The 16,730-nt window shown below is 46.4% G+C and overlaps 1 protein-coding gene across 1 annotated transcript in view; it reads left to right on the top strand.

The window, feature by feature from the left end:
* Window positions 1–16,730, top strand: part of MFSD14A (major facilitator superfamily domain containing 14A) — a 120,368-nt gene that overhangs the window by 30,746 nt on the left and 72,892 nt on the right. Inside the window, exons 3-4 of the mRNA XM_082265526.1 lie at window positions 11,818–11,913; window positions 14,772–14,834. Of these exons, the coding sequence (XP_082121652.1) occupies window positions 11,818–11,913; window positions 14,772–14,834 (159 nt within the window). The remainder of the gene's footprint in view (window positions 1–11,817; window positions 11,914–14,771; window positions 14,835–16,730) is intronic.

Genomic DNA, 16,730 nt, shown 5'->3' with positions numbered 1-16,730 from the left:
TTTCTGTGTGACAGGCTGTATGCTGTGGGGCATGATGTGAACATGTTTGTGCATACATGCGGCGGCTACTGCTGCAGTCCGCCATTGTTTTATTATACTGCAGGCGTGTGATGGCCATTACTGTATAAAGGGAGCGGCGTTTTTGGCGCCAAGCTTGCCATTTTGGCGGCGATCGCTCCAGCCTCATGTCAGCGCTGCATGATCTCTGCCTTTGCAATCCTCCTCCGGCGGCCATTTTTTTGTAGCCTTCCATAGGCTTTATAGGAGCGGTCGTTATTGCATCACTTCCTTTTCCCTGAGAACAGCGATCTATGCAGCAGCCTAAGTGATCTCTCCAGGTTTACCTTCTTTATTCCTGTATTCATTGGCTAAAGTTTGTACTTCTCCCTGTGGGGGTCGGTGTGTGCTGTGTGTGTGCGGTGGGCTGCGCTCGCCGCGATTTTAAAGGGGCAGTTACCCTTTTTTTCCTGCAAACTTTTGGGGGCATGGATTCTCAGGAAAGCAATTTTCTACTGCTATGGCTGGGGTCCCCTTATCGGGGTCCCGTTCGTCCCTGGACCTTGCAGGGTCGGAGGGGGAGGCAGAGGTTGAAGGGGTTGATGATTTCCCCCCCTGGCTCGTCTGAAGAGCTTGCAATCATGGATGAATTGGTTGCTTCTATCAAACAAACGTTGCATTTGCAGGATGAACCATGTCCTCCTGCCGTCCTGGCCTCTTATGGGACGCAGCGGAGACGCAAATCATTGCAGGTTTTTCCTTGCACTGAGGATTTTCAGCGCGCTGTTAGTGAACAATGGCGCAATATAAAGAAGCCTTTTGCTGTGCCAAGTAGGTTCAAGCTGCGTTATCCCTTCACACCCGCCACTGATTTACTGGTTTACTACCCTACTTGGAAGGCCTATTTTGCCTGGTGTGAGTCCAGGGGGTTTTCCCCTCGCTCATACTCGGTGTCTAGGGTGTTGTCTTTCCTTCAAACGGGTGTGGACCAGCGTTTGGCGTTGGCCACGATTAAGGGTCAGATTTCTGCGCTGGCCGTTCTTTTTCAACGCCCTGTGGCGTCTAAATCTTTGGTTAGCACCTTTGTTCAAGGGGTGCGACATTTGGTCCCTCCTAGGAGGGAGCCTTTGCCTCCATGGGACTTGAACCTTGTTCTGTCCGTGTTGCAACATGCTCCTTTTGAAAAGATCAGGGAGATCTCGTTGTCCATGTTGTCCAAGAAGGTCGCTTTTTTGGTGGCGATCACTTCGGCTCGCAGAGTGTCGGAGCTGGCAGCCTTGTCCTGCAGGTCTCCATATTTGGTGATTCACTTGGATAAGGTGGTCTTGCGACCTAACCCTTCTTTTCTTCCGAAGAGGATCTCGGAATTTCACCTCAATGAGGACATTGTCTTGCCTTCGCTTTGCGCGAAGCCTAAACATCCAAAGGAGGTGGATTTACACTCCTAGGATGATGTTCGGGCGATCAGGGTTTACCTGTCATCGACAAAATCCTTTCGCAAGACGGATTCTCTATTTGTCCTTCCAGAGGGGCCTCGGAAGGGCATGGCGGCGTCGGCTGCTACCATCGCCAAATGGATCAGACAGACTATTGAGCAGGCATATGCTTTGCAGGGAAAAGTTCCCCCTATGCCTGTGAAGGCGCACTCTACCAGATCGCTGAGTGCGTCTTGGGCCTGTCATCATCGGGCCTCGGTGGCCCAGGTATGTAAGGCGGCGACTTGGTCGTCCGTTCACACCTTCTCAAAGTTCTACAAGGTGGATGTTCAGGCATCGGCAGATGCTTCCTTTGGCCGCAAGGTTCTTATTGCGGCAGTACCTTAGGGTCCCTTGTTTTTTGGGCCCTTGGCTGTTTGGGATTTTTTTATCCCTGGGTTATTTGTTCTTCCTGGGTTGTTGCTCCTGTTGAGCAAAGTTTTTTCATGCTGCCCAGCTGGTTTCCTTCCTTTGGTAAGGTTCCTTTCTCTGATGTGGGTCCGGCGTTGCCTTAGGCGCGGCTGCGTTTCCCACCCCTCATGTATGCACTGCTTTGGGACGTCCCCATTGTGACGAATATGGAGAGGCGGCGACTGTCGGAGGACGTAAGAGAAAACGGAATTTTTGTAAAATCTTACCTGTAAAATTCCTTTCTCTGAGTCCTACGACAGTCGCCGCCCCCGCCCCTCTTTTGGGGTTTATGTACTCTACTGCTATTCTACTGAAACTGAGGTATGGATACAGGAAGCAGGAGGGTATTGACTGAGGGGACCACCCCCTGGGGGTGGGATATGCTAAAAGCTTTAATATTGACATATTCTGTTGCCTAGCTACTCCTACGGAGCAAAGGTCAATAACCCCATTGTGAATATGGAGAGGCGGCGACTGTCGGAGGACTCAGAGAAAGGAATTTTACAGGTAAGATTTTACAAAAATTCAGTTTTCCTTGTCCCGCTGAGTTTCACGAAAAGGTGGCGAATAATGGCGCAATTTTGTGGTACCAAAACGGTTTCAGCTCCGTTACCCCTTTGCGTCTCCTACGGATTTGCGTAAGTCCGTGGCCCCTAAAGTGGATCACACGGTGTCCAGGTTGAACAAGGCCACTCTTGTGCCCACGGAGGATTCTCCGGTGTTTAGGGACCCTACGGATAGGCGGATGGAATCTCTTGCTCGCCACTCCTATATTTTAGCCGTCATGTTGTCTCAGGCTGTGGTAGATTGGGCCAAGGTGCTCTGATACACCCTTGTGGCTGATTCCGCCCCTCCTGCTACTTGGGAGATGGTGGATCAGATTATTAGGGCTGTTCTGTTCCTGTGTGAAGCGGCCTTGGATGAGGCCCCTTTAGCCGCACAAATGTCTGCTGTCGCGGTGATAACCCGTCGATTGGTATGGCTAAAGAGCTGGTCGGCTGACCAGACTTTCAGAAAGACGGTTTCTGACATCCCTTATGCGGGGAATCGCCTTTTTGGGGACTCCCTGGGACGAATTGGTTAAAGGGGTCATTGGGGGCAAGAGCACTCTGCTGCCCCAGAATCCCAAGGGTAAGTTTTTCCGCGGCAAACGGGGCCCTTTCTTTAGACCAAATCAGGGGTCCTTTCGTGCCTTCAAGGCACAGGACAAGGGTAAGTCCTTCAAAGGCCATGGTGGCCAGAAGAAGCCTTGGGCGGGCAAGTCAAAAGCCGCCCCACGCTGGCACGGCGGCCCAGTCCGTCTCGACATGAAGGGACGCCCTCACCCGTTCAAGGGGTGGGGGGACGTCTGCGCGGTTTTCTCGAACCTTGGCTGCTCCGGATTCCGGACAGGTGGGTTCAGGAAATCATTCGATCAGGTTACAAGATCCAATTCCTTTCGCGTCCTGCGGACAGATTCTTTCCCTCAAATCTTCATTTGACCCCAGATCATTTACAAGATCTTCATCGGGCGGTTCAGGATCTCCTCGCCCAGGGGGTAATTGTCCTGGTGCCGCATCGGGACAGATTTCAGGGGTTATACTCGAATCTGTTCACTGTGCCCAGAAAGGAGGGCAAGGTACGTCCGATTCTGGACTTAAACGCTCTGAACCGCTTCGTGCGGGTTCAAAAATTCCGCATGGAATCCCTCCGCTCGGTGGTGGCCTCCCTGAGCCCGGGAGATTTCCTGGCTTCCATCGATCTCAAGGATGCCTATCTACACATCCCCATATTCGAGGGTCATCAGAGGTACCTCCGAATCGCAGAGGAGCACTATCCGTTTTTTGGCGTTACCTTTTGGTCTCTCTTCGGCTCCAAGGGTGTTTACCAAAATGTTGGCTCCTGTTCTGGCCCTGTTAGGAGCGCAGGGAATTGCGATCTTGAGATATCCGAACGATCTAATGTTAAGATCGAATGCCAACCAGTGTCTGTTACGCGATCTGTCAACCACGGTTCAGACGCTCCAGGAATTGGGGTGGACCATCAATGTTCAGGAGTCGAATTTGTCCCCTTCTGTTCGCCTCCCTTACTGGGGATGGTCCTGGATTCCACCCAAGCAAAAGTTTTTTTCTGCCAGTTGACAAGCTTTGGACTCTACAGAACGAGGTCAGGTCCCTCAGGGACAACGAATCCTCATCACTCAGGACCTGCATGCGGTCCCTGGGGTTGATGGTGGCAGCCTTCGAGGCGATACCATTTGCACAGTTCCACACCCGATCTCTGCAAGCGTAGATTCTGGCCAGGTGGGACAGGTATCCTCATTCCTTGGAAAGGAGCATCTCTTTGAGCCACCAAGCCAGAGAGGATCTTCTGTGGTGGCTCCAGTCTCAGGCTCTGACGGAGGGAAAATCCTTCCGGCCGTTGTTGTGGACGGTGGTCACCACGGACTCCAGCCTGTCGGGCTGGGTTGGCGTTCTGGGCACTCTGTCTGCCCAGGGCACCTGGTCGGAGGAGGAATCCTCCCTGCCAATAAACATCCTGGAACTGCGAGCGATCAGACTGTGCTTGCTCCGTTGGTCGGATCATCTTCGGTGCCGCCCTGTACGGCTGCAGACAGACAACGCCACTGCGGTGGCTTACATCAATCACCAAGGGGGCACAAGGAGTGCCCAGGCGGCCGGGAAGTGACCAAAATTCTGTCTTGGGCCGAGATGCAGGTCCCAGCGATTTCGGCAGTTCACATTCCAGGTGTTGAGAATTGGCAGGCCGATTATCTGAGCCGCCAGACCCTAGACCAGGGGGAATGGTCCCTGCATCCAGAGGTATTCCGGATTCTGTGTGCGCGATGGGGATCCCCGGATGTGGATCTGTTCACGTTTTGGCTAAACAACAAGGTGGGAAGGTTTGTGGCAAGGACCCGCTATCCTCTGGCAGATCCCTCGGATGCACTGGTGGTGCCTTGGAATCAGTATTGCCTGATCTATGCCTTCCCCCCCCCCCCCCCCCGATTCAGTTGTTGTCCAGGTTCCTTCGCAGGTTGGTCTCAGAACCGAAGTTGGTGATTCTGGTGGCCCCGGACTGGCCGCGCCGGTCTTGGTACGCGGACATCATGCAACTGGTCGTCAAGCCTCCATGGCGGCTTCCGTTACGAGACGATCTACTGTCTCAGGGGCCGATCTTCCATCCTGCTTTACAGTTGCTGGCTTTAACGGCGTGGCTGTTGAAAGCCAGGTCCTTAGAGATCGGGGTCTCTCGTCAGGGGTCATTTCTACCCTGCTCAAGGCTAGGAAGGCTTTCTCCAGTAAGATCTATTACCACACCTGGAAGGCTTATTTTGCATGGTGTGAGTCCAAGGGCGTCCATCCTCGTTCTTTTTCAGTGGCGAGGGTGTTGGCCTTCCTGCAATCTGGTGTGGACCAGCGTCTTGCGCTGACCACGATTAAGGGTCAGTTGTCTGCACTGGCAATCCTTTTCCAGCGTCCCTTGGCGTCAAACTCTCTGATACGCACCTTTGTTCACGGAGTGCGTCATTTGGCTCCTCCTCAGAGAGCGCCTATACCTCCTTGGGACTTGAATTGGGTCCTGTCCGTTTTGCAACGTCCTCCCTTTGAGAACATCAGGGAGATTCGGAGAGTGTCGGAATTGGCGGCTGTCTTGCCGCTCCCCTTACCTGGTGGTTCATAAGGATAAGGTGGTCTTGCGACCTAACCAATCTTTCCTTCCTAAGGTGGTTTCAGATTTTCACCTTAACGAGGATATTGTCTTGATTTTGCTGTGTGCGAATCTTAAGCATCCTAAGGAGTTTGCTTTGCATTCCTTGGATGTAGTCCGGGCGATCAGGGTGTACCTGGCGTCTATTGAATCCTTCAGGAAGTCGGATTCTCTCTTCATCCTTCCTGAGGGCCCTCAGAAGGGTATGGATGCGTCTGCGGCAACCATTTCTAAATGGATCAGACAGACGATTTTACAGGCCTACTCAATTAGGGAACAGGTTGCTTCCCTTCCCTGTAAAGGCGCACTCTACCAGAGCAGGGAGTGCGTCCCGGGCTTTCCGACAGCAGGCTTCAGTGGCCCAGGTGTGCAAGGCAGCGACTTGGCCGTCTGTGCACACCTTTTCCAAATTTTACAAACTTGATGTTTTGGCATCGGCAGATGCTTCCTTTGGCTGCAAAGTTCTGTGCGCGGCAGTGCCTTGAGGGGACTTGGCTTAGCCTGTTCCTTTCTGTTGGGGTTTGTTTTCCCCCTTGTTGATTTGCTTTTCTGGGTATGTTGCTCCTGTTGAGCTGTATTTTTTGTTACCCAGAGTTTACCTTTCTGGTTCAGATAAGGTTCCTTTCTCTGACCTGGGTGCTTTGTGGCCTTTTGTGACAGTTGCGCTTCCCACCCCTCATGTCTACACTGCTTTGGGACATCCCATTGGTGAAGACTATTGAGGGGCGGCGACTGTCAGAGGACGTAAGAGAAAACTGAATTTTTGTAAAATCTTACCGTAAAATTCGTTTCTCTGAGTCCTCTTGACAGTCGCTGCCGCCTGCCCCTCTTCTAGGGTTTGTGGACTATGTACTGCTTGCTACCAAACTGAGTTGGGAATGCTGATAGCAGGGGGGGTATTGGACCAGTGGGACAGCCCCTACAGGTGTGTCTATGCAAATTTTGTTTTTTAACAAGTCTTATGCCTAGCTTGCTCCTATGGATAAGAGGTCAATACCTATTGGTGAAGACTATTGAGGGGCGGCGACTGTCTGAGGACTCAGAGGAATTTTACGGTAAGATTTTACAAAAATTCGGTTTTTATGATATTGAAAATGATTTTTGTTATGCACATATTGGACAAGAATGTAACACAACTCAAAAACAAAAAACTTTTTGGACCTGTGTTAAGCTGGGCATAAACAGATTAAAATTTGGCAGATTCAGCAAGGACCAGCTGAATTTCAATCTGTGTGGCTCTCTGTGTTTGACAGGTCTATTGTTTGATCGACTTCTGTCCAACAGATTTTCTTGTAAACATTTGTCAATCAGTGGCTGCACATGATGATATGTGTACTCTGACAACAGTGGGTGCCACTGTCGGAATACAGTGCCCCAGTGGGGGGATTCCTCCACCCACCACGACTGCTGGCTGAACACACAAAAAAAAAACCATCAATGGCCAGCTTGAGTTTAAAAAAAAATGCATTCCTGTAGATAAAAACTGAACATTTTTTTTCAATAACTTACCCTGTTTAAAATAATACATTGCAAAGTTATTTATAAATCGATTTTATTTGTAATTTTGCTCCTTTTTATTATAACACAAATTAATGAACAAAATAAAAACAAAACCGTTTAAATGTAATGATTAATAAAATAGAAATGTACAAAAGAAACAATCATCAAGATAATAGTTGAAGGAACATTATAACTGATCAAAGATTATCCTTTAGATCTTCAAATGAGTGAATAGAGAAGACACAGAAGTAACCGTCACCTTTTCTCTATTTTCTCTATTTTCTGTCTGTTAATCGCACAAGCAACTGTGACCATTATTTGCAGCATGCTTTGCTTTGAACATAACTGTTTTGGGAAACAGTAAAATCATGAGTTCTTTTTTTCCTCTTTAGCAGCTGGAAATTGCTGGCAAGTGTGGAGGGGGCTGGGCAGAAGTAATTGATATTTTATACATGTCCTATGCCCTTTTCTGGGAGTGTGAAACATAGCTCAACTGGTGAAGCACTGCACTTTTTTTTTTACAGCTATTTAAATGCTTGGCCCTGGTTCACACCAGTGCAGCTTTGAAATGGCAGGGCTTCAGCGCGATTTCATAGCTGCAGATCAGTGGCAATTTCATTGTGGCTTGCAACTTCATTTAACAGAAGTTGATGCAAGTCACAAAGAACTTGCAGAAAAGTAGTGCAGGAAGTGCAAAGTAGTTTTCAGAGTCAACTTGTTATGCGTTTTGAGCTGTCAAATCATGACAAATCGCATAGGAGTGAACAAGGGCTTACTCCCCTGCTACTTTGGGAATTCTATTGAGGGCACATTATTAAAGCAGAACTCCACCCAAAAGTGGAAGTTCCACTTGTTTACACCCTTCCCCTCTCCACTGCCACATTTTGGCACTTTTTGATGGGGAAGGGGGATACCTGGTTTTGACCCCCCTCCTTCCCCCGCAGTCTTCTGGGACTCATCATAGGTCCAAGAAGACTATGGGACCATTCACAAGGCGCAGCATGGCAGGAAACCGGCTGTAAAGCCGCAAAGCTTCACTACCTGTTTCCCCTACTTGAGATGCCTGCAACTGAAGCCAGTTGAAGAATCAGCTTGGATGAGAACATCGCTGGATTCCTGTACAGATAAGTGTCCTCATACTAAAAGTCAGCAGCTACACTATTTGAAACTGGGTGGTGAGTCTGGTTGGGGTTCTCTCCCTGTCTGCTGAGGTTTGCTTGGTGGTTTGTGCCTGGCGCCCGGGCGGGGGGATGCTGCCAGTGCGGTGGGGGTTGTCCCTTGCAGTTTTACACCTTTTTTCGTGGGGTCCCCCTGGTGACTCATTGAGTCTTTGGAGCACATCTCCCCACCTGATTCCCTTCTCTGAGGCTGTGGTCCCCCCCCCCTCGGGTCCCAACCATCCATCGATGCACTGGATGGAGTTGGCTTTCGGGCAACGGGCTAGCAAAAAGCGCCCCCCGCCTTCCCCTGCCTCATCTGTCTCATCAGATCCTGAATCTGATATGGGAGCCCTGCTGGGTCTGCATCCACACGCCCAGAATCCTCTGATGGTTAGGATGATTCCTCCACATCTGCAACTGGTCACGAAAAGGCACTGGTGGACACACTGATTGTATCTGTGCTTGAGACCTTGAAAATGGAGGTGCAGGTTCCCTTTGGCACTCCCAAGCCATCCAGAGCTGCAAAGGTGTTTCCTTTCCCCGCCTATTTTGACAAAATTGTTGCTAAAGAGTGGGAATGACCACTAGCGATTTTCTAGGCGTTTCCAGATTGAGCAAGGCAACCATGATTCCCCCGGCCTTTAAGGATCCAGCTGACAGGAATGTGGCCTCCAATATGTACACTCTGGCTGGTTCGACACTGAGGCCGGTATTCACCATTGCCCCGGTGTCGCAAACTCTGACCGAATGGGCTACGCTTTTACGCCATGACCTGGAGGGAGAACAGCTCCCCCCTGCCTTTGCTGAGCTTGTGGACCAGCTGGTCCGGGAGGTGCAGTTTATCTGTGATGCCTCTTTGCATTCGGCTCCCCTAGTGGCTCAGCTCTCTGTTTTGGCTGTGGTCCTTTTTGGCGTGTCTTTTGGCTCAAATGCTGGCCTGCAGAACAGACTTTTAAAAAGGCCTTTGACTGATCTATCCTTTCAAGGAGATCACCTGTTTGGAGCTACCCTGGATGACGACATTAAAGGTCTCACAGAGGGAAGAGTACCTCTTTTCTTCCGCAGGCTACTAAGAGCAAGGAACCTTGTAGGCTCTGCTTCTCTGGTCATAGGAAATTTTCTCTTTCGTTCAATGACGGACACGGCTCCTGATTCTTCTTAACCATTGGGTTATACTGCCCCCTACAGAAGTAGAACACTAAGCAGGCAAAAGCTTGCCTACGCCTAAGGCCAGTCCCAGGGGGTATACACCCACTCCCAGCTATAGGCACTAAGTTTTTCCCGTTTCTCTTCCGTTCATTGACAGACACAGCTCCAGATCTTCTTGACCCTTGGGTTTATGCAGCCCCCTACAGAAGTAGGACACTAGGTGGAAAAAAGTTTGACTACGCCTATAGGGCAGTCCCAGGGGGTAAACTTCCACGTCCATAGGTCTTCAGTTTTTTCTGTCTAGTCAGGAGTGAGGACCCATTTCCTTGCTGGCTTCCTTTTTTTTTAAACTGATTTTTTTTTTTCTTTTATTATTTTCTGTGAGAACTACACATGAACTGCTGGACTGGGAGATGGTTTGGATATCCTAGATCCTTACGGTCTTCCCAGTTGCCTGCACATGTGACCAGACCATAGCTCTGCACTAGGTTGGCCGCGACATAGCCCCACTGGACAGGGGCTGGCCGACAAGTTTAGCCCTGGTCAAGACCTGAGTCGCAGCGTGCCTCTGGCCTGCAGCACCCCATTCCAAGATGGTGCGGTAGGCCACTTGGTCCCAAGGTGTGGTCAGTAGTGCGAGCAGAGGTTCAGAATGCCTTACAAGAGTCTTGACATTTTGGTACGAACTCTGCGAAAATTGGGATAAAATCTGAATTTCTGAAAATCTGTTGTGGCCCTGACGCCTAAGCTATACTATCTGAGCCTGACCCTGGACATGGCCTCAGTCCGGGTGTTTCTTCCGGAGGTCAAACTCCAGAAGTTGCAGGATTTGATACTGCTCCTGTTGTCCAGCTGGCGGTCATCTCTCAGAACTTGTATGCAAGTGCTGGGCTTGATGGCCTCCACCTTCTAGCGGTTCCCTTTGCTCAGTTCCATATCAGATCTCTGCAAAAGCAGATTTTTGCCAAATTGAACAAGAACCCACAGTCTCTAGACAATCTGATCCTGTTGAGACGGGTTACGAGGGGATCTCTGATCTGGCAGCTCCGCTCTTCGGTGCTTCGACAGGGAAAATCCTTTCTCCCCCTGTACTGGACGGTGGTCAGTCCGGATGCCAGCCTGTCTGGGTGGGGAGGTGTCTTGGGCACGGATGTGCTCAGAGGGTTTGGACTCTGGAGTCCAGCCTGCCGATCAATATCCTGGAAATTCAGGCGATCAGGCTTTGCCTGACCCAATCGACGGTTCATCTGCAGGGGTGCCCGGTATGGATTAAATCGGACAATGCCATGGCATATGTCAATCATCAAGGGGGCACCAAAAGTGTCCTAGCGGCCCGGGAACTAGCCAGAATTCTAAGGTGGGCAGAACGGTTCGTTCAAGCCATCTCTGCTGTGCATATTCGAGGGGTAGAAAATTGGCAGGTGGACAACCTTAGTCAGCAGACGTTGGATCAGGGAGAATGGTCTCCTACAGGAGTTATTTCATCAACTGTGTCTCAGGTGGGGGACTCCCGATGTGGACTTGTTGGCCTCTCGTCTCAATAGGAAGGTGAAGAGGTTCATAGCAAGGTCTTGGGATTCTCTGGCTGATGCCACAGATGCTCTGGTGGCTCCTTGAATCTATGCATCCAAAGTATTTAAAGCTAACTCCCCCCATCCATTAATGTCTTCATGCTTTGTTTTGTTGAGAAATAATTTTGAAAAATGCACCCTAGCATTTCTGGCCATGGCCATCCTGAGTAAGGGCAGATGATTCATGTAGCATTTAGTTCCTTGAATCCGGGCAGTGATGGCGACCCTTGGCATCCCAGATGTTTTGGAACTACATTTCCCGTGATGCTTAACTCCACTACAGAGTTTGTAAGCATCATGGGAAATGTAGTTCCAAAACAATTGGGGTGCCAAGGTTTGCCATCACTGGTCTAGGGCATGGGCTGAGCTGAGAACCCTCGCTCCCCCCTCCTGAAGACTCCTGGGATGTATGACATCATTTGCCTAGGCATGGAAAAAAGGAACTAACTGAAGAAATGCAAAAAAACAAGTAAACATGATATACTTAAATATCTATTTACTAATGCTAGCAGCATAAGGATTAGAAATGGTCCATGTTGATTGAGAGAGTGATGTTCCACTTTAAGAATCCATTTTAGACATTTTTTTGATTAGAAAGCTTGCTCAGAAGCTTCTAAATTAAAGCAAAAATGTAGGCATGTATAAAAAGCCATAAATATATTCCAATCTTTAATCATTTTATCAAACCTTTAAGAAGTACAGTAGAAGTACCTGAAGTTGACCTGTTGGCTTCTTGCTAATGTACAGGCTGTACAGCAGAACTGTAAGATTTGTATAATGTTAAATTTGTGATTGATGCTTTGCTCGCAGTACAAAGGGTTTGCTTTACATTAAATTGTGCTCTATATTTCCATTTTCATTCAGCCTCAGGGGTTTGGTTCTCCCAGCGTGTATCATGCTGTCATTGTGATCTTCCTCGAGTTCTTTGCCTGGGGCTTGCTTACTGCTCCAACATTGGTGGTAAGTTATAAATGACATTTACTGCTTACAGAATGACACGATTTGGTTGTTAGCACGTCTACATTACTGTTAGAGATGAAAATGTCTAATAAAATAATATATATTTATATCACTTCAAAAATGTTCCTGGTTCTTTCTTTTTGCATGCTGTTAATTCCTGCTTTTTTTTTTTATTTCATACTTTACCTATGTTGGCAAAAATTAAAGCCAAAGAGGCTGTTCAGTACAAATCCAGACACTGGTACAAGCCTCTGGCAGGGTATGGGGGAGGAGACGTAAAGGGGAAAGGCAAGCTCCTACTCAAGAGCCCAAAGGATTTAGAACTGGGGTAGCAATCCTGGTGGAAAGCTAGTTCAAGAACAGTCCAAAACGGAGAGCTGAAAGAAGGTTAGGGAATACAAAGATGGAGGATGAGGGTGGGGAATAAAGAGAGGAAAACAGGGGGGAAAAAAATCAGAAGTTTGGGATTCATGGTTACAGCAGCATAGGGGTAAAGCTGTCAAGTTGTCGCATATCTGGCTTGGCTGTCTATCAGAAGCAATCTAATGGGGTTTCAGTATTCTTAGGAGCATGTGAAATCAACCCAGTAAAACCAGGTTCTGCAAAGGTTTATTTTATTTAAGTTTGAGCAAAAAGGTGACATCTTTTTATTGATTCGATATAATTATTTTCAAGGACCTCAACCTTGGAGAGGAGGGTCTGATCCTTTCAGTATGGTTTTCATGCTGTGGCTGCTTTATTTAAATGTGTCGGGAGGGATTTTTTTTTGGGAGCAAGTTAGGGGAAAAAATGCTACTTTTGATGTTCATTTTTCTAAATAAAGCCTCGAATCTGGGGGCAGCTCTAGAAAATATGGAGTATTGACCCTTCCTTCTTGTAGCCCACATGTCCAACAGAGGGAAGGGCAACACTGGGGAAACAATTAATAGGGATTTTTTCCCCTCATTTCTTGAATAGAATTAGAAATGAATGCTTTAAAAATCAATGCTTTATGAGAGAACAGGAGAATATGCTCCCCTTGAGCTGGTGAAAAAGTGCTCTTGAGATCTTTCTCTTGGGTCAGGAGGTATAGGGGTACCACAGGATTGGGGGAATTAACCAAGATGACCTGTGCTTTAGACACCCATGATCAGTATGGTTGCCCTTCATGCAGTTCTCTTCAAAACTAGATAATATCTGCAAGAGGGTAGAACTCCTGACGAGTTGGTGGAGAAAGTTGCAAAGTTACGTTACATAAGTTGCCTAAAGTAGTGGTGGAAATGTCAAAGGGTGAAAGTTTTGCAGGGAGTTTAAACCAGCTGTGGAATTTTTTTTTGTCTTAGTAAACCAAAAGGCACAAATTATTGGTTGTCTTTTACTGATCTGATGCTACAGTTTAGGAAGAAAGAATTTAAGATAATTACTTTGGCTATAATTTTTATTTTCACTTTAATATCTGACCATTCTTCAGAGTTGAAATGCTACTTTTTACCAGCTTTATTGTAATGAACTGTTGTAGGAAAGACTTGATCCACAAATGTCCTCCTTGCTAAACTGAACATGTACAATTTGCATGTTGACAGTTGCTGAAACCTATTTCTCTCTGGAGAGGAAACGCTTGAGGGAAATATGATAGTGCTATTCAAATACCTTACTGTTGACCCTAGCATAGGGGAAAAAAAACTTGTAAGTGAGAGGTAGTTTAAAAAGACACGTGGCTATTCACTAAAGTTTGAAAAAAATCGGTTTTACTTTAAACAGCGAGAGGGTTCTTTACTGTCAGAGCAGTAAATATGTGGAATTCTCTGCCACAAGCAGTGGTACCAGCAGGCAGCGTCAAAAGTTTAAAAAAAGAAAAACTTTTTGATGGGCATCTTAATGATCACAGCATAGAGGGATATGGGATTTACTTTTGACCTAAACACATGCGCGCCCACACACACACACACCACAGGTTGAACTGGATGGACTGGTGTCTTTATTCAACCTTACCCTATGTAACCATGAAACCTGCAATGAGACACCAGTGCACTGCCATTGTCAACCTTGTTTTTGAAAATACTAGTTGCCTGGCCTTCAAACTCTTGGTTTTACTCCCTGGTAAATCTTTAATCTGGAGTAAGTATGCAATCTATTGAGCTGGAACTCCCGATCTTAAAACTTGCCAATGACATCCTAAGGATGGCAGAAAAGTAACATGACAGCTAGGCAGTTTCACAAGGAGATTGGAAATGGCAGCATATGTTTCATGACTGGTTTCCTTAAATATACTATTAACCTTCATTTGGTGTGCAGTGTGTTTTTAGCATCTCCTAAAAATGACTGCATGCTGTCAGGTATTCAGGTGTTTAACTTGTATTTTTACCTTTTTTTTTTTTTTTTTTTTTTTTTTTTTTTTTATTTGTAATATATAACTCTTGACCCTTTAAAGGGACTGTCACTTTGGCAAAAAAAAAAATGTGTTATATGCTCACAGCAATCAAAGCTTATATGTAATTCCTATTTCAGGTGGGCAGCAGTAGACAACAGCCTCTGCTGTCTTCAATTGCTACAGACTTTCCCGAACTTCACGCCTACACAGATCTTTAGATCTTTGTGAGGTTTCTTAAAGGGACTATATATTGCCCCTGTAGTAATTTTAAATGTTGATCAACTTAATCCTATACTTTGGTATGTGACCTGTTATGCTTGTGTTGTCTTTGCACTGGACCTGTCTTTTTCCAGCCATAACAGTCATTTCCTTAAAGCAAAAAAGGAAAAAAGACATTTTTAGCAGTGGAGGCACAAAACTTGGAAACTACAGAATGAGTTACAGACATTTAATGTATTACTGAGTGGTGTAAGTCACTTACATTTTCTTTTTTTTTTTACCTATGTAGGTTTTGCATGAGACATTCCCTAAGCATACCTTTCTTATGAATGGGCTCATCCAGGGAGTAAAGGTAAGGAATTTCTCATTCTACAGTTTTTCCATTTCATAAATAATTTTTTTCACTTGCAACATGCTTCTGAACTTGTTGCTAGAAAAAGCAAATAGTTGCCTAGCACAACCCTCTCCTCTTTTGGGGGTGTCTATTTACTGTCATTGCTGGCCCAGCAGGTTGAACAAAAAAAGAAAAACTGTCCGCTCCAGTTGGAGCCGCTGTACTAACTGTGCAAAGTTAGTATAGTGATCTCCCCTGCTAAGCTGTTGTGTTCTGACAGCCGGGACCCTATGATCTCCGCCTTTGACTGAAAACGCTGATTGGGAATCGGTTGACTGCTGGCTTTCCAGCATGCACATAGTCGTCGGTAGCGGAGAAAATTATCCGATCCCCTGTGCTGCTGAGCAGGAATTCCAGTGAGGGCAAGATGGCCGCACTCTACTCCTATGCCCCTGGAGCGACGTCGAACTTCCCTTCCGTCCAACTGGCTTTTTTATTTTTTTTAAGTGTAAATGTGGGATCTGAGGTCTTTTTGACCCCAGATCTCACATTAAAGAGCACCTGTCCTGCTTATTTCTATTACAAGGAATGTGTACATTCCTTTTAATAGGAATAAAAGTATTCAAAACTATTTTTTTCTAAAGGGACACTGAAAAAAAAATTAAATTAAAATAGGAAAATATTTTTTTTAAAGCAACCCGTCTCTCTCCTAGTGAATGCATACCCAGATCGTGCCCACATATGTAAACGTTGTTCAAACCACACACGTGAGGTATCGCCACGATCGTTAGTGAGAGCAATAATTCTAGCACTATAGCTCCTCTGTAATTCTTAACTGGTAACCTGTAGACATTTTTAAATCGTCCCCTATGGAGATTTTTAAGTGCCAAAATTTGGTGCACAATTTTAAAGCATGACAAGTTAAGTATCTATTTACTCGGCGTAACATTATCTTTTACAATATAGAAAAAAGAATTTGGTGTAACTTCACTGTTTTCTTATTTTGTTAATTCAAAAAAGTGTGTTTTTTAAAAAAAAAAAAAATGCCTTTTAAGACCACTGCGCAAATACGGTGTGACATAAAGTATTGCATTGATCTCCATTTTATTCTCTTAAGTCTCTGCTAAAAAAAAAAATCTATGAATTGTGTGGGTTCGAAGTAATTTTCTAGCAAAAAATACAGATTTTAACTTGTAAAAAAGTGTCAGAAATAGGCCTGGTGCCTATGTGGTTAATGGCGTGGGAGTAGGGGAGCGGAATATTATGAGCTCAGGTTTAATAAGATTTGGTTTTTGGAAATGTTGTGACATCCATACTATGTCAATAAATTATTGTCCATATTCTGTGAGACAGCAATTTATGGTACCCTCCAACACACAGGAGGTGATTGACGGTATTACGAACTGATGATGTGCATGTTTCTCAATGGGGCTGTGTAAAAGGGAGTGTGTTCATTTTCCTCCACTGAGGTCTCAGATTATACTCGGCTGTGGAGTGTGAGATGACTGATCCCTGCCCCTGCCTCCTGTAAACTGAGAAATACCATCTGCTCTGAAGGACAGAGAGCTCATGTGGGAGAATTTGCTTCATCATTGGTTATCCCCTGAGGTTTGTTTTTTTAGTGGGCTTATGTAGATTTATTACCACTTTACAGGACATTTACTCTTTTTCCAAATTCATAAGCCATGTCAGAAGCACAGTATAAAAGTCCCTAATCTAGTCTAATGTTCTCATTTGACCAGTTTACCTCAATAAGTTAATAATTTCTTGAAGCCTTCTTGTTGGCAGCTTGCTAGTATGGAATGTTTCATTATTGAAGCGAATTGCCCCCTGCTTTTTCTGATAGTTGTAACAATCCACATCAGTGCTTGCACAGGCTCTGTGAAACCGCTTACCTCTGCTCTCCTTGTTTAG

This window comes from Pelophylax lessonae, assembly GCF_965119305.1.
Source record: "Pelophylax lessonae genome assembly, chromosome: 8".
NCBI classification, from domain to species: domain Eukaryota; kingdom Metazoa; phylum Chordata; class Amphibia; order Anura; family Ranidae; genus Pelophylax; species Pelophylax lessonae.
Note: the sequence above shows the minus strand (reverse complement) of the source record. Positions and strands in the feature narration are given on the sequence as shown.